This window comes from Chelmon rostratus, chromosome 23, assembly GCF_017976325.1.
Source record: "Chelmon rostratus isolate fCheRos1 chromosome 23, fCheRos1.pri, whole genome shotgun sequence".
Classification (NCBI taxonomy): Eukaryota; Metazoa; Chordata; class Actinopteri; order Chaetodontiformes; family Chaetodontidae; genus Chelmon; species Chelmon rostratus.
Window position 1 is genome coordinate 13,464,688 of NC_055680.1, and position 18,878 is coordinate 13,483,565.

Genomic DNA, 18,878 nt, shown 5'->3' on the forward strand with positions numbered 1-18,878 from the left:
ATACGGAGGTCTGAGATATAACCTTTCTGAATCTGTAGTCAGAGTGGACACCTGAGCAAGAAGAAAAAAATAACAGTGGAGCTATGAGCTGTGGGTGGTGTAACTTTCCAATCCACAGATCATTTCTACATGGTTATACAATCAATTTTCCTTTCAGTCATAAATGTGTAAATCTGCATAGTAAGCAGAAAAGAATGAGCTGTTTCACTCGAACCTACCACCCTTAATCGCCTGCCTTAGTTTGTGTTATGGTGTGACTTCAGTGAATCTGAACTAACCCTTTAAAAGGCCGAAGTCATGATAACACACAAAAAAATACGGACTATCCCTTTAAGAAAAGTGCAACAAGTCTCGCTTTGAATTCTGGTCAACTGTGGAAAAACTATATTTTTTGATGGTGTTTCTGTTGCTAGTAGCACTACTACTAAACTACTGGAACAGTTCAATAGCAGTTAGAGTTTAACTAACATCAGGCCTTTCTAAATACAGAGCATGCAATATTTGAACTCATATCCTTGGGAGATCCAACATGGCACCAACTCAAGAGTCCAATCTCCCAAGAACGAGAGGACGCAGTGGGTCATATTGCAATTTGGACAACAACCTTCTTGCTGGCATCGTCGGCTCGATCAGGCCCCGTTTTTACACTTTAACACAACTATGCACCTGTTCCATGTGACAAAATAATGTCAACTCAAAGGTCTACTTAAAGGATAACTTTCGTTTTTTACAACCTGTACCTTATTTCTAGCAATAAATACGACCATTTACTCACCCAGACAACTTTATCCGGATAATGCGAGTACTCGGGGCATCCATGCGCAGCCTCTATAAACGCACAATCTGCGGCGAAACTCGTTCATATTCCAATATTGTTATGCTGGTGCTATTCCCCTCTGGCGGTCGGCTAGTTTAGCTGTAGTTTGGCACAGCTATGGTTCGTTATTGCGTATTCGTAGCCGACCGCCGCAGAGTTAGCCGTGTTGTGGCCGGCTGCTCGCAGTGCCCGGCATTCGGTAATGACATCATCCATGTCAGAAGTAGTTGTCTAGAGACGCCGGATGTTGATAACATGCCACCACGGGCTCAGGGGGGAATAGCACCAGCATATATTAACAAAATATTGGAATATGAACGAGTTTCGCCGCAGATTATGCGTTATATAGAGGCTGCGCATGGATGCCCCGAGTACTCGCATTATACGGATATACGCGCCGCTCCTCTGGGGCTAATTTCTTCAAAACCACTCCAAATGCCACCAAAGTTGTCTGGGTGAGTAAATGGGTGTATTTAATGCTACAAATAAGGTCCAGGTTGTAAAAAAACGAAAGTTATCCTTTACCTAGCTTGACAGAGCCTTTGACAACAGCTGGATGTCGGGAGGGTCACTTCAGGACAACCTGTTCCACTCACTGTTTCTAGAGTTTTAGTCAAGACAAAGAGCCGAAATGAATTCTGCCCGGCAGTATCAGTCTCTGACGACAGATAAGACTGCCGCTTCGCAGTATCTACACGCAGGAACAGGATGGTTGTGGCTGAATTAAAGGGGAACATCTGCAGCCTCCAGTGAGAAACATGGGATCTGACTGATGAGACGAGCCCCTCCTGATGCTGCTGCACAACTGGCACCCGTCAGTCCAATCAGGAGCGTGGAGCCAAGCGAGGGTGACGTCACGGAAAGCGGAGCCCGGCGGGGACCGCACACGTGCGCGTCGCCAGCATTACACAAAGAGACACACTCGCACACAGAAAAATAAGGCTTCGGTTTCTCTCCCCTGTGCATAAGTACAGTGACACAGCGATTCTGTTCCGCCTGCATCAGGGCGAGAAGCCACGTCGGTGCACAGACAAGCTTACCGTCGGTCAATAACACCACTTCTCTAAACGAACACAGTTTGACTCGGCCTTTCTGCGTTACTATGATCAATGAGGTGGGAAACGACCATCAGACACTACTTGTTCAGAGGTTTCTGTGTCTACTACTACACAGAGAGGTTTAGAGGCAGCTGGCTACGTCAGCTGGGCTGGACTAGGGTTTGTCTGCTCAGCCGTCATGTGATCAGCATCGTAAACTGGCCCTCTACCTCCTTATGGCCTAAAGATTGATGACCAGACTGGCAGAATCCCCGGATGAAAAGACAAATAAAAGGACCAAAGTCCGACAAAGCTTGAGGACTCAAATGCCCCGTTTGCACAACTTTCCTTTGTGTGTTTACATATGACAAACGTGCTTACTGGTTGTTGAGACAAGGCCACAGGGTTTAAGGTAAATGTCCTTAAAGCGACCTATTTATTTGATTTTGTCGTGTAAAAACATTACTACGCACACTGTATGTCCAGTTTCACAGGTTACTGATGCAGGAAGTTGGCAAGCAAACGCATCTGAATAACAATTCATACAGCCATGACATTAAAAACTGCCAGAAGTCACATGGGTACAGCCAGTGGTGGAACGTAACTCGGTCCATTTACTCAAGTACACAGTTGATGTACCTGTAGTTTGAGGATTTCCATTCAATGCAACCTTAAACTCCTACTCCACTACATTCCAGAGGCAAATATTGCTTTTTTTTAACTCCACTACATTTGTACAACAGCTTTAGTTACTAATTACTTTTCAGATTACACTTTTCCATATCCCTCCTGTCCAGTGAAAACCATGTAAATCTAAATCTGATAAAATAAAGGATAAACTGAAGGATGACGTTTTCCTTTATGGGCTGAGAAAATTCTCCTCCTTCTTAAGATAAATGAACTTAAAATCATCATCACATCTTGTTCATACTGGGAATATTTAGATACTTTTACTTATGAGAGGTTCTGAATGCAGGACCTTTACTAAAGGATAAAGCTGCCTCTGTGTGAAAAACTGCCAAAGTAGAAGGAGAGGGTTACATGTGGTCAAAGTCAAGAAAGGAGCGGATCACAAACTGGACTGAAAACTATAAAACTGCGCGCCGGCACGGAGGAAGGAAATAAAAGCTCGGATGTAGGGACGTCCTTTTCCACAAAGTGGATGCAGGCAGCAGCGGATCTGTCCTAAACTCTTCAGGGGCCTTTTGTCTCTGCTCGCTCACCGTAAAAATCTAACAAGGCCTGGAGGAAACAGCAGACACACACACAACTCAAGTTAAACACCCTAAAGGCCGCACTGGAAAGACGAGGAACCAGCACAAGAAATTGAAATTTGTTGTCGAAAAACATGCGATAATTTGGCTCAATTTGCCTGCAAGCCTTCACCCTGAGGAGGCCGCTATGAGTGATGTGATGCAACATCCAGAATGTGGCCAACAGGTGTCCTCACGCTTCAGCAACACACAGCCTAGATCTATGAACATCCAGTCCACATAATTGTGTCAAAGCCTGACTGTGCCTCTGTGTGGAGAAATTAAAATGGATGCCCATGATGCTGCCTTTAGTCGCCGCTGCTTACAGGCCCAAGCACAAGCCTTCACACTAAATCAACCCTCTCTTTATCTCATTATCTTTGGCTGACGTGCACAAACACCGATGGTTAATTATCAACACAGGTGAGAGGCGGATGGTGAAATAAGCCGGCCAGATAGCTGTCTTGCCCCCACAGAACATGCAGCGTTGCAGAGCAATGGCAGCCTCTGATTTCCATACTTCACCAGCGGCAGATGAGGCAGCGTTTGTTTAACCTGTGACATCCTACCGTATGGCTACATTCCCTCACTGTATGAGAAGAAGAGGGAGGAAGGCCTCTGTCATCACAGCAGTGTGAGGAAAGGAGAGATTTGGAGGGAAGGGGGAGGAAAAAATAAAGAAGAGGGGACGTGGCGTACCTCTTTTAGGGATCTCCTGCAAGGGGATGGTGTCCCCTCCCCCGTCGTAGGGCAAATAGGGGTCGGCTGCCGCGTCTTCCTCCTCCATGTTGACAGTTGAGACGAGGCTAGGCTAAAGCTAAGCTAGGCTTCAGTGCGCACTGCTCTCTGCGTGTGTGTCGGTCGCTGCCATGTTTACCAGAGGAAGGCAAGCGGGGCTTCGTGTGTGCGTGTGCGAGTGTGTGTTTGAGTGCACAGTCCTCTCTCTCTCCCTCCCCCTTCCCTTTTCTTTCTCTCTCCACTGCAGCAGCTGACTGTTAGAGCTGATGATGTCATCACACACACACACACACACACACACACACTCAAAGGGAAAGACGATCACACCGAGCCGGTCAGCCTTGCCTGCTTGGTTGCTAGGGGAGATCAGTGAGCCCTGCCTGCATGGGAGAGACCATGGCGCCGGGTCACAGGGGTGTGTGTGTGCGTGTGTGTGTGTGTGTTTGAAAGGGTGAGCTCTGAAAAGGAATATTCCATTCTGAGCAAGTGCAGGGGGGTTAAAGTAAAGGTAAATGGAAGTTTTAATAGCTTAGCATTGGTGAAGGAAGTATTCAGATCCTTTACTTAAAGCAAAAGTACTAATACTACAATGTAAAAATACTCTGTTGCAAGTAAAATCCCTGCATTGAAAATGTTACCCAAGTAAAAGTATGTAAGTATAATCAGGAAAATGCATTAAAGTATTCAAAGTATGTTATGTCATTAGATTATTATTACTCATGCATCAGTGCAAAAGCAGGTTTTTACTGTTGGTTGGCTGAACTGGAGCATTTTTTTAAACTATTTTGTACGAAACTGCAGCTAATGATTATTTTCATTATGGATTCATCTGCTGATTATTTCCTCCATCAATGTATTGATTGTTTGGTTTGTTAAAATTATGACAATGCTTGTATAAGTAATAAGTTATAAGTAATAAGTAATACGTTTTTACAAGAAAAATTATTTAACAAATCATCAAAATATTTGCCAATTAGCAATTGTTGACATCTTGTAGAGGAACGGATTGATTGAAAACATCTTCATTTTAAATGTGTATCGAAAGCTATTTTAAGCTGCAGGTGGGGACGCGTCGACCCCTAGGAACTGGTGCCGGCAGAGATATAGTCAATTTGTCCCCGTCTGTTTAAAATGATAAAGGAGAAAACGTTCCACAGCAGTATTTTGTCAATTCAAAGTCACTTAGCCTATTCATAAATGAAATGAAAGGAAGCTTTGTGACTGCACAAACAAGAAATAACGATGTTCCCGTGGGAGTTATTTGCCAATTTGCCTTGTTATTTTGGTTATTTCTCAGTACTGCCAGTGAACCGGGCAACTGCTGCCTTGCCCTCAGTATGCAAAGACAAAATGAAACACTGTTTGGGGGCTTCAAAGACAGGACGAGCAAAAAGTGGGCATCAGACACACAGCATTGCTCAATCTCTCGCCTACAGAGAGGATATGAAACGCGAGATAACATCTGGACGTTTCATAGCATCTGTGCCACAATGTAAGACATATTTTACTGACTTTCATGTAGAGGAACGTCCCACTGCTTTCCACCCTTAACACCATTCTGAGCTGAAGTGGATTTCATGGGTGCAATCTAAACGGGACCTCACAGTCACTATTTCAAGGCGGACAGTGTTTCGTAAACTTGCCGTAATCACGTGTTATTATATGAAACAATGCAACCAAAGTCAGGTCCTTCCAGCCCAAACAATGGGACCCTGACATTTCACACGCTGTAATTGTGTAATCACAAAAATATAAAAACAGCCTGTCACCTTAGACCCCTTACCTTTCAGCAGGGCTCCTGTTGCTAGGCAATGGCACAGGTGATGTCAGCCATAGTTTGTTCCCACCCCGCTCAACAAGTCCTGCTCTGGACATCAAAGCAGCAAACCAACATCAAGTTTGAAAAATCTCTCCAGTCTCTGCAATCCAGTGAGTTAAGAGAAAAAAGAATAAATCCTTTTCAGTTCAAGGACCCACATTTACGAAAGCAACGCTCCATTTATCGTCTTTACGTCTCCTGCTGAGCAAACAAAAAAAGTTTCCGCAAAAAAATCTCCAGAGTGAGCCAGCCCCTCGCTCACACTGCAGTCGCAGCCCAGAGGAGGGCTTTACAAGCGTTCCTATGAACCCACCCACTCATAACTACGTAAAAATAGCACAGGCAGGCAGTGAGAGGGACACCGCACCAACTTCAAGGAAGAGCATTCATCCAGAGATTTCCTGAAATGCTAGCTCACGCTGGCTGGCAGTCAAACTGGTTTATGTCGGTGCACGTGGGGGTGTCACACACAAATCAAGACTGAAGGGACTGGGAGGTGGAGCTAAGGCACATGCAGTAGTTATGACTGTATTGTTCTGCTACACTGAACTACTGAATGGTACATGACAGTATGACCCAAAACAGGCCAGGTAGTAGTTATACAACCCTGACTCCTAAGATGTTGGGACTGCGTGTAAAACATCAATAAAAACAGAATGCAATCATTTCATCCTTGCTTGAGAATGACTGAGCCTTCAAGGATGCTCCTTTCATACCCAATCATGACCCTATCACCTGTTACCAATCAACCTGTTTACCTGTGGAATGATCCAAACAGGTGTTTTTGGAGCGTTCCACAACTTTCCCAGTCTGTTGTTGCTCCTGTCCCAACTAGTTTGAAACGTGTTGCTGCATCAAACTCAGAATAAGCAGATATTTACAAAATTCAATGAAGCTGATGAGGTCAAACATTAAATATATTGTCTTTGTACTGTTCAATTCAGTACACAAAAGGCATTAGCAAATTCTGTTTTACTTACATTGTACACAGCATCTCAACTTCTTTTCGTAATCGGGGTTGTAAACACTGTTGTTACAACCTTGTTAATACAATACTGGTCATCAGAGTTCCTCAACATCGAAAACACCAAAACAAACACAAGCTGTATGACAGAGTCAGTTATGGGCTGTGTGTGCGATTGCTTCAACATTTCACTGAAGCAGTGACAGTAGACGTGGTGGCGGGTTAGGGTTACTCTATGCTTTCACCTTTAGTACTTAACTGCCCAGAGGTCCAGTTTCAGAGTCAGAGAATAGGAGGCTAATCACCAGGCAGAGACCGAAGACACTGAAAAATAAGCCAGTCCTTACATGAACACACACACAGCACATTAACACAACCTCTACTACCTCTATTAGTAAAATACAAAACTTGTAATTATCAAATTCCCAATGAAAAGCAGGAAAAATCCTAATCACTTTGATTAACTTTCCATCTAGCACCATGTTTATATCAAATGATAAATGCGAAGAAATTGCGGGACAGAAATGCCAAAAATAGGTTTGAGGTCATTTATGAACACTGCCCACCAGAGAGTACCGAGAACAACAACTATCAGCTGATATATCGATCCCCAAATATCAATATCAGTATAGACCTCAAAAATCCAGTATTAGTTCAATCCAGTATCAAATAAGATTACATGCTCAGTACTACACAATGTACTAAACATGTTCACGCTAGCACTAGCATCGTGTCACATGTTAAAATGCTAAACAGAATGCTAAACCTAGCATCTAATAGTTGGACTGATGGCTGACACTGCCCTCCTGGCCAAACGTGCATTAAAGCTGGCTAGCTAGACTTTGATCACGTTCTATACGATCTCAATGCTGCACTGAACATGGCCTCCCATGCAGGCAAGTCACAGTGAATACGCTGGTCACCCACGGCCTCCTTTTCAATAATGAATAGGCTGAGTCTAGACTGCAGAGTCATTATGTCACTGCTACGCTTACTACACTTCATATAATCATATAAGTCAGCAGGAAATTCACTATGAGACATCTACAGATGTAAATGTGTACTCTCAATGTATCACTGCTGCTGTAAGTGTTTCTACAAAGCAGGCGTGAATGCTACTAATTCAATTAATTTCAAGTTTCACGACAGCACATTCCCACAGAAAATACAAGCTCATGGTGGTAAAAAAACATATTCACATGAGCAGACAACTTATCATTACAATAAAAGTGCTGCAGAGAAGGTAACGTACTGAAGGTGCCAGGCACTGCCACTCAGTATGTTATAAGAATCACAGCTTTCTCCATTAGACTTGCACGCTGTAACCTTAGAAACAGTCTCAATTTAGATTGGTTTGTGTGCCTGTCTTTGTACCGTAACAACATTTCCACAGGCTTGCGAGCTTTTATGTGTGAAAAAGGCAACACTGGACAGGTTTTAAGCTCCTGAGCAATAGATTGAAGTGTAGCAGAAACATTACAGCATTTGTGCCAACCAAACAGGTACCACATGACTAACGAGCAGCACCACATGACAGTTGATTCAGAAAGCTGCAACAGAGCAAGTCTTGCTGCATCCTCTTTGATGCAAAACAGGAACCATGATCAGACTTTCGCTGATAAAAGTAGCACTACAGAAAAGGAAGATGGCAGATAATAGTATAATACGTGTCAGCGAAAAAGGTCTGTGTTCTCTGCAAGGAACTATCCAAATTACTTTCAACCCAGTTGACTGACATAAAGGCAATTAATCCTGATTATCCAAATTCAGCGACTTTAAACAGAACATAGTTTCTTTAGCCCATGCATAAACACATAGTTTGCTCTTCTTGCATGTGTTCTCTCAGCATGTTGCACAAAATCAAACTTTCTGAATAAATACAAGCCGTCGATATTTGGAGAGCCAAGCTCAACCGACGCCTCTGACACAACCCCTCAGCGTGTGCGTTTTCTGTTTGTTTAGCTGCAAGTCAAGACTGAAGAAAGAGAGGAATCAGCATGTTTACTCAGACAAAGCAGAACAAACCGGATGCAGCAGATCGGATGCGATGGGCCACCAGATATACCAGGCAGTGTGCCAACGAGCTGACACCCTGCCTGGTATACAGGTGACTGCACTGGAATGACAGGTATGACTATAACCGTAGCTTGGCAGCCAGATACGCAGAAGCATGGCAGAGATCAGTCTAACTATGAATGAGGTAATGATCTGTATTCATCATGTAACCCAGAACAAAAGTCACGGAGTCTCACTCGTACACCACGCTCCACCTTCTATATTTAGCCGGGTGATGATGCATTTATGAATCCAGAAACAACAGAGGCTCTTCCACGTGTCTGGATTACTACGACCGCCTATCTTTCATTGCTACCTGACAGGAAAGACTGATCCACGTAAGCCAAGAGACAAAGACTGAGGAGGAACACCGAGCAAGGTCAAAACACACGCACAAAAGTGGCAGTGAGACCCCAAAACCAACCACAGGAAAAAGGAAGCAAGGATAATTAAAAGGTGGCCAGGTCAAGATGGTGTATGGAAACTGCAGAAACACAAACAGGAAGCAGGAGCAGACAAAAAGTCTGGTAGAAGAACAGTGATAGCTATGGATGGAACAATTACAGGTAAGATGGGCACAACAACCACACAACTGTTAGGTAGGTGAAAAAAAGAACTTAATAATAATGAAAAACAAGCTGGAATCCCCAGAGAGTCTCACAAATGGTTATAAAGCAGTTCATTAATTTCCATTTAACACAATGCAAATGGCTTAAAATTACCTCACAAATTAAAGAAATAGCTGTGGAAATGTGCAGAAGTGCAAATGGATTTGTGAACACCTTAAAAAAAACAACAACAAAACAGGCTAATGAACATTTAAATGGGAAAATAAAAGGCTACCTGTGCTTTTACTTTGCTGCTTCTCAGTTTATTTTGATAGTAAGAATACTTTTATTGACTACTGAGTCCCTGAACCAGTTCCATTTGCTGATGAATTCTGTGAGATTAGGTTGAAAGGTCTGGAAAAAGCTAGTATGTGATCTTGACCCTAAGTGGCTATCACCTCAGCTTATTATCACGCAAGTTAAAGGTCGCATTTAGCTCCATTTGCTGAATAAAGACCATGAAAAACCTCTGAAAGCTAATAAGTCCACTTCGGAGTTTGGATAATTTTGTTATCAGCAGGTTACAAAGTGTTTTATATTCATGTTTCCATTCAATATTTATAACCATTTGCGAGGCTGCTTCAGTCAAAACGGGAGCAGGGGTCTGCAGGGTGCCACAAGACGGCACGTGGAGCAGCAGACGGGCGTGGATGGAGATGAGGAGGGGGCAGACGGCGGAGGGACTGCGTCACAGGACAGCAACACACACGAGCGGACACACACTTGATGCGTCTTGACATCAGCAGTGGGGTGACTCATAACCAAAGCAGCAACGTATCTGCGATGTCTGGCAAACTGTGAGCCGGAGGATAAACTCGATTTTTGGACTCGGGAGACGCGGCGCGGTGGGAGGCTCACAGAGAATTCAAGGAATCTGATTGGAGAGTGAGGCTCGGGGTTCGTCAAAGCCCGGGTCATGGAGGGGGAGCTCAAAAGGACCAATCAAACAGCTGGGGGAGGTATCCCGTACTCCCTACCTGGGGAGGCAGCGTCCCCATCCAGCAGGTTGTCGTCCTCGGTGGTGTGGAAGTCCATGATGACGCCGGCTCCATCCAGCAGCTCCTCGTCACTGCTGGCGCTGGCGATGCTGTTGTAGCTGTTCCTGCAGTAGCCTCTGTGGTACAGCTGCTCCGACTCCATTTAGCAATGCGCCGGTGCCCTGGATGATAAGGGGGGAGGGAAGGGAGGGAGGGGGAGTGGTGGAGATATACACACCGTGTTTGTGAGGATGCTAGATTACAGAGTCTACAAGGTGAAGTGAGGCTGTCAGGTGCACGGATGAGTCGGGTGGGTTGTTAATGCGCATACTGACTCACAGGTGAACGGCAAAGGCAGACGGACACATATACACACATTTATAGTCCGGCATTAATCTGCTTTATCATTTGAACACCACAAGAAACACAACCAGTCAACCAGTCACCAGAGCAGCTTACAGATCAGCACAAACTCGGCATTTTATCCACTCATGACATTTCTCTCCCATTAAATCTGAAGAATGAGACAACTGGTGCCTTTGCCAAACGTGTGCAAAAGTATCAACTACATTTCCATGGTGCAGATAACCTGAAGAGGTTCGAGAGACAGTCCGGGCGAGAGAAGATAAAGTAAAACAAAGAGGGAATGAGGAGTGGGAGGAATGAGAGAGATGGGATCCAGGTGATCCATTAGAGTGGGCTGTCACGGAGGCTGACATCAAGAGAGAGAGATGTTTGATGATCATCATGATGAGATAAAGTGAACTCGCGAGCCTCCTCCATGCCAGCGATGAGGTGGAATGATTGATATGTCCACAAGCGAGCACATAATTCAACGTATGGAGAGCAGAGTTATAAAACTGAGTTTTTCGCACTTGCAAAACACATGACTCTACTGGAAAAACCAGCAATTTAATGTAAAATAGCTGTGAATAAGAGTCATTTTCTTTGCGATATTCGTCAAATTAACGATGTTCTGAAAGCAGAGCAGTGAAAGTAGAGAATTCTCACTGTTGACACCAGATCATTTTCCTCCAAATAATGTAAACGCACTGGGTGGAGAAGTTGCTGTTCAGTGGAAATCATTAAAACAGAATAAAATCTGATAGAATGTCTTAATGAAATATCTCTGATCATGCATTTATATAATTCAGGGATTATTATCATTGCCTTAAGGAGACTTTTGTTTCCTTCACACAATACATAAAATGTCAAGGTATTTGGCAGCGATGCTATAAAATTCTGTTCGCTGCGAAATCAAGGGGTATATTTGCAGGCTGAGGGATTAAAATGACATGCAGACCCTCCCTACAATGAGAGGAAGATTATAAAAACAATAATTCTGATGGAACAAGGAGAGCAGAGCTGCGTCAACACACGGCACTTCACCTTTGCTCAAACCTCGCCCCCCTGTGGAGAAGGTGGAAACTACGCCACAATCTTTAACCACAAACGTGACTCTGGTCATGGCAAACGTGACCGAAATGATCCCCACCAGGCCGAACACGATGACAGACCAATGACTCCTGGAAATTACAGATATCCCCGTGGTATTTATATGAATGTGGGCCTCGAGGCGTGATGGGTCACAAAGTAATAAAGAAAAAGACATGAAGACAGTTCAGAAGACAGACAGTTAATGTGCCGTGTTGCTGTAGCCTGACTGATCTTCACTAATCCTTAACGGACTGACAGGCAACTCCATATTCTCTCATATCTCATATCTCTGTGGAAAAAAGACCCGTGCTAAATGATTTCTAAGTTTGCTCCATATCACCGTGAATGGATCCGATTTCCTACTTAATCCTGATTCTTTGTGTTTTGTTTTTTGTGCTGGGGACTTTGAAAAATTACTTTCAAAAAAGGCCACAATAAAAAGGAAGTGAAGAAAAAGAAAAGCCGGAGTCCTCACAATCAATTTAGGAAGTGGATATCTCTAAAAATGTGAGTGCTTTTAAAACAAAATGATCCTTTTATCCAGTCTATACAGACAGTTTATAATAGGTGAATGCCAGGTAAGAGAAGGTAAACAGTATTTTCAATTTGCGGTATTCAAGGATTTTGACAAGGGGAGAAGTACGTTTAAAAAAAGAAAATGAGTTTCAGGGTGAAGCAGATATATTTCTACCTGTTGAGGATTGAAAAGTCTGGAAGGTTTTGGTAGCTGAGCTTTGTGGATTGAGTGCAGTGCTGAAAGGAATCATCAAAAGCTCCAAACATTTGACTCAGCAGCTAAGAAAACTACCATGCGCTTTCTGTCAAATTTTTGTTTTGAGGAGTGAATCAAGCAGAAAACTGCTGCTGCACTTCCCCAAACGTGTGTACATAAACACACACCATGAACAGTATCCTTTTAAATATTTTTTAAGCATTGTGACCAGGATGTGCACTAAGTGGGATGCTTTAGTTGAAATAAAAACTGGTGTTGTTCTGGTCGACAACAGACACCATGTTTCTGAACTACCACAAACAAACAGTTCTGTGCTGCAGCTGACTGACCAACATGTTCCCGGAAAGCTAATATTAGCCCATATATCAGCAGCACGGCCAGAGCTTTTGGTCAGGCAACAGCGCCGACCCTTTCCCTTTAGACGTGGGGTGTTGCAGTGAAAGTCACTCACCTCTAACAAATAAATCTGGACACTTTGGTATGATATTAATACCACATCGCGGCACAACCAATCATGAGCAAAAGCCTTATGCAAACGCCAACAGTGAAACTGAAGAACACTAATCCTCTCTGGTACAACCTATAATGCGAGGTTAAGAGGAAAGAGAAACTTTCCCTTTGCCAATAACCACACTGATTCGCCGTGAGACAAGACTTCCCTTTGAGCTATATCAAATCAGCGTGACCAGGAAATTCAATTCAGCTTGTTTGCAGAGTCAGTGTCGAGGCACAGGTCTTCTAGGTGAGCTCTCTTTGACCTCCAGTTGCACTGCAGAATCGTCTCGGTTCGGCCCTGAGCGCCGGACTGGAATTCAAGCCATCCTGCTTAATCACATCGAACTTTCTTTACCTTCTCCAAATGCTTTATTTCGACTCGAATTAAGCTTTTCGTGGCCGTTCTCTTTTTCAAGAAAACACACACTTTAGCTCGGCGGGGGTGCTGCTGATTCATGCAGCAAATTAGAGCGAGAGTAGAAAATGCATTTTAAAGGTGGGCAATTATCTTTTCAGACAGACAGTTCCAATATGAAATGAACTGTGCTGCTAAGCCTCTTAATGCTGGTCTGCTTTAATAACACTTGTCATCTTTCCTCCTATTTCTCTCTGCTGGTGACATTTGATAGCTGTAATTATGACAGTCTGCAGTATGCCTGTTCATGTTTCCTGTCATTCTGTGCAACAGTAATCAAAACAGTAATTATGCCTGGGAGGCTGGAGTGTGTTGATTATTGAGGAGCTACTACGCTACGAGTCAGATTTCATTTCGCTGTTTGAGGACGTGGGTAAGCTAAGGAGAGGGAGGTGTGTGTGTGTGTGTGTGTGTGTTAGATGGTCGATAACAGCATAATCAGCAGCAAGGGAACAAAACGTTGCAGGGTCTGCTGATGTTACACAACTAGTTGAGCAGCGAGGGGCCTTATCTTCCTCCGCCTGGTCACTATGGAGGTGTTGCCCAGGCGACTGTTGCTGGGATGTGACTCAGCATTTTGCCCTCCCTCTAACCGACAGGCTCACACCTCCTCCATAGACAGGGCCAATAAGTTGACACACATCCTTCAGAAAAAAAAAAAAAAAAAAAAAAAAGGCAGCGAGCGGTCGATATATGGATCGCTTTGTAGCAAAACATCCACCGTAGAGCGGCTCCAACACAAAAGGAAGCTTTCACTCCTCACAATTAACAATACCTCTACAACACAGCCAATCAGAAGACAACTGCACTGACTTGTAGTGATGTCAGTCAGAGTAAATAAAGCACACGAGGGTTGGTCAGTCTCCGTGATAATGATATCCTTGACGATAAGACAAAATGTGCAGTACAGGCCACAGATTCGGTGATGCTGAGCTGAGCCAATGCAGTTTGTCTGTTTGGTTGAAAACTCTCACTAGCTGTTGAGCTCTCCTGGCTCTCGTCGTACTCAGCCACATGCTTCTGCTTGAGGTGGTGAAATAAGTTTGTTGCGTTGCCATCTCTTAGGTATTATTGTGGTTTGTTGTACACCTCTACTGAAGCCGCTCCCCTTTCTGGAACTAACTCCTCCACTGTGGAGCCGGTAGCAACGTTAGTTTGGCTTGCAGCCATGCTTGTTCTTACTGTGCATAACGGATAACATCATTATGTCAACAAGTTGGACTATTGCAATTATCACTTTCAATTTGTCAGAGATCAGTTTCATCCGGCCTATACCTGCTAGCAGCTGACAGCAGCTGATACATCCCAGAATAAAAAAAGGAGTCTAATTCAAATCTACCAGACGAGTGGAAATGTCAACTTTGGATTCAAGTTCCTTAAGGTATCTTAATGTGCTGCTAATCATTAAGTAAGAGCAGAAATATCATTCCAGAGATGTAAAATCCAGGTTGATGTTTCCATCTAAGACATTTAAAATGCCTGATACTGATTAAAGCCCTAAAAACTGATCTCTGTTCATCAAAATTACATATTCACAAGTTTCTTCCATGAAAAATTATTTAGATGTGACTCTACAACTATGTGGGTGTGTGAATCAATACATATGCAATCTCCACCCACCCCTCATCGCTCGCCTTCCACTATGCCCATCAAACACGGAAACCTCTGCTTGCTTTCTGCTTTTCTAGCTACTGTACGTAATAGAGGAGTAATTCAGCCATGCAGTCAAACTAGAACTGGAAACTAAGGAAGAACCAACCGAAGAAGAAGAGCGAGTTGTACAGTTGATACAAGTTGATGTATCAGATGTACTTTATGTATCACTCTCTGCATGAGAAACGTATCGGTAATGGATAACATAGAGCCGTCAGTTTGATTACGATATCATAATCCTGAAAGCCCCACCCGGCAAGTCCCTGTCGACTAGCCGGGTGACTCATGAAATATGTGATATGTCTGAATCCATGCTTGGGACGCCATCATTGGTCCACTACAGTTCCGAGGTGGAAATGCTCAGCCATGCTTATTTTGCTCCTAATACTTCTGATAGCATATAAAAACATCCCGTGGCATGTTAACACCTTTAAAAAATATATTTTCATTGGGGCGGGTCTTAAAGGAAGTGAAAGTCAAGGTAGTGATTTAGAGAAACAAAAAACAAAACAATTTTTCCTGTCCTGTGTAATCCGACCCTCTACTTCCAGAAGAAGAATACAGATGATCAATAAAGCAGGAAACCCATGGGTGATTTTACATACTGGGTCAGATAAACACGTTAACGTGACTCGACTGTCTGGCTGTGAATGAAACTCTAAGGTCATGCTTAACAGAATGGAGACAAACACTCCAGACAGACATAACGCAATAAGGAGCGCTGAATAAACCAGCAAATCAAATCAGGAGCGTTCAGCGCCTGTGGACTGACCTGTCTGTTACCGCCTGGTGGAAAGAGTAAAAACTGCCACAGACTTGTGATTGTGCTGTGAGAGGAAAGCCGGCTAATCACACATCACACATACACAAGCGAACACCTGATGGAGCGAGGAGGTACCAGCAGGGAAACATTAACTTGAGTGTACTTCAGCACACGCACAGGGCCCCTTAAAGTCCATATGAATGACATGCTGTCTACTAGTGCTGGAATGATTAGCCAAAATATTCACTTCAGCTTTGATAAATGACTCATCATTAAAATCATTCAACAATCAAACATGACAAACATTTGCCGGTTCCGGCTTTTGAACTGGACTTCACATCAGCACTGGGAACAAGCGACATTTCACACACATCTCATTGGCCAAACAACTAATCCGTTATTCAAAATGTAACTAGCTGCAACACTTCTGTTTACATCAATCATCATGTATGTTTAGAGCTGAAAAAAAAATCACATGATAAATTATTTATTTATTTATTATCAGATCTCAGCCCTTAATTAAGCCTTATTAACAGTATGTTATTTTTTTTTAACATAAGAAAAATTTTAAATCAGAAAGATATTAGGACTTCCACACATGTTTTCATTATTAACTAATCTGCCAGGTATTTTGCAGAGTCTTGGGACAGGCCGAGGCTATAAATGCTGTAGAACCTGGCAGTGGTTCATGCGATGTACTGGCCCCTATACAAATAAACATTTAACAAATAAATAAATACATTTCCTGAATTAACTCAATTTATCATTTGCTCTGTAAGATGCTGGAAAATGGTCATAAACATCCAATAAATCTTGTAATTCCTATATTTATGCTATCCCAAGTTGACATATTTAAACTGCTTAATTAAATCAAGAAAAGGTCCAAAAACCCAAAGATATTTAGTGTATAATTATTATAGAAAACGATGAAAATCATCAAATATTCATATTGAAGAAGCTGAAACCAGTGACTTTTCTGGGTATTTTTACCTGTATTTTTGATCTGCAGGATTGCATGATGATGGATGTTACTTAAAAACCAGCCTTGGGAAAACTTGGTAACTTTAGAAAACCTCAATACTATTGGTCAATACAAATGCATGATCCTGCCACACTTTTTACACTCTATATTTGCTTTTGACAGTAAGTTACAGGTCATATGTTCAGTCCCAGGGTGTGCTGAGGACATGAGGAGAAAGCTTGTTTAATGAGGATAGCCTCACATGACTGACTTTTGTCGGCAGGAGGGAAGAGTGTACAAGCACAAGACTGATTTGATTTTCAGTGCAAATGATGGAAAACAACCGTGACACACAGCCAGCATGCCAATAAAGTCTCACAGACAGACCTTTAGAGCAGTTAGCCGTGCACGCATTACCGTTACATCTGCATTACACGGCGAAAATGCCCAGAAAAAAGCACAAGTGAGCGGGGGGGGGTTGCATGCTGCCGCTGGACCGTGCAGCTTCAGTTTCCCTTGGCAGTATCCGAGGGCCTAAGTCCCACAAAGCGTCAAATAAACCACAAAATACACTCAGAGATGCACACAAGCTAACGGTGGGTTTCCCGTTTATGTCACTCAAACTGCACGAGCGACACAGTCCAAGCTAACTTAGCCTCCAAGCTAACGTTAGCGCGGATGCTGGCTAGCACCTGTTCGACAGTAAAATCACCCTGTGAGCTCTGAAAATGTGACAGCGAGAGGTGGCCGGATGGATGGATGGATGGCCTCGGCTAGTGAAACACACGCTCATCTCTGTTCTCTAGCACACAGCATGCTAACCGTCATTAGTCGCTAATTTAAAAGAGGGGGGGAAAAGCAGCAACGTACCTTCCTGATGCCTCAAATCCAGCTCGGACACAACGATTCATCCTCTTCCCGAGTTGAAACGAGGAATTAGTTTCTTACGCGAGTGGATTTGCCATTCTCCTCATCATGATGGTGTTTTCTTTTTTCAGTCCCATTCCTGTGTCAGTGACGTTCACTTCCTGTTTCCCATCCCAGCAGCAGCAGCAGCAGCAGCAGCAGCAGCGGCAGCAGCGGCAGCGGCAACAGCGGCAGCGGTAACAGCGGCGGCTTCAGCGGCAACAGCTGCGGCGGCTCCCACCGCCCACAGTCTGCGTTATAGTAGAAGAGGCAGGAAGGAGAAAATCTGATCAATTATTCATCCAGTCACTGCAATCAAAAGGCTGGGTTGAAACATAATGTCTCGAGTCACGAACTAGGAATGACAAGCTGGAGAAGAATTAGTTGATTCATGGAGTTTAATTGATGGACACAAAATATTGATAACTGAATAATCGTGAAGGTCGTTTATTAACCAAAAAATGCAAGAATTCACACTTTGTAACACCATTGTCATCTGAATATTTTGGGTCTTGGACTGTTGGTTGCCAGTAAGATAAGACTGCCTGACCAGTTTGTTAAGTCTCTTCTGTCCCTCTCAGAGCTTCCACAGCCCCAGCAGACCACTGCGTAAAATACTGCAGATGCAACCACAGAGTCATAAAAGGTTTTTAGTAATGTCCTACACTGCAAAGGACCTCAGTCTTCTCAGCAAATGGAGACGACTTTGGCCCTTCCTGTACAGGGCATCAGTGTTAGTAGTGGAAAGTACCTTTACTCAAGTACTTTCCTTAAAAATAAAATAGATTATTTACATCATCTAGATTGTTTTGGGTTGTCTGCCTGCTCCTAGATGACACTCGGCTTGTGCTGCTAAAACCACCAAAAAAAGTTCATTTGTACAATTTAACAGCAATGTCACTTTCCAGAGACCATGACCCACTTACTTACTAAGATAATCCATGATAATGCATGCTTATTTACTGCACGATGATATGGTTGGCTGGAGTAGTTTGGTAGAAAGAAAATAGCTCCTACATCAAACTGCCTTCAACAAGGTCTGAAATTCACAAGTCACCCAGCAGTAATTAAAATGAACTCTACATTTACCAGCTGCAATATTAAAGTGATGCACCCATTAATACATGAATAATTATAATAGTAATATAACAAATATTATCCTGAAATATGCCATTCTGTATAATAAGTTCCTCTGGTACTTTAAGTATACTTTGATTCTATTACTGTGGTACTTTTATTTAAGTAAG

General features: G+C 43.2%; 1 protein-coding gene across 7 annotated transcripts in view; it reads right to left on the minus strand.

The window, feature by feature from the left end:
* The window catches only part of clcn3 (chloride channel 3), a 38,953-nt gene extending 21,225 nt beyond the window's left edge, over positions 1–17,728 (minus strand). For 3 of the 7 annotated variants that reach the window (XM_041964557.1, XM_041964559.1, XM_041964560.1), the window contains exons 1-2: positions 17,596–17,722; positions 10,269–10,450 (exon numbers count right to left, since the gene is read on the minus strand). In XM_041964557.1, coding sequence (XP_041820491.1) covers positions 10,269–10,431 — 163 coding nt within the window. In that variant the 5' untranslated portion in view covers positions 10,432–10,450; positions 17,596–17,722. Of the gene's footprint in view, positions 1–3,806; positions 4,024–5,628; positions 5,968–10,268; positions 10,451–17,595 lie in introns of those variants that run through there. The other 4 variants (XM_041964558.1, XM_041964564.1, XM_041964563.1 and 1 more) reach the window with 3 other exon arrangements.
* Between the last annotated feature and the right edge of the window lie 1,150 nt (positions 17,729–18,878).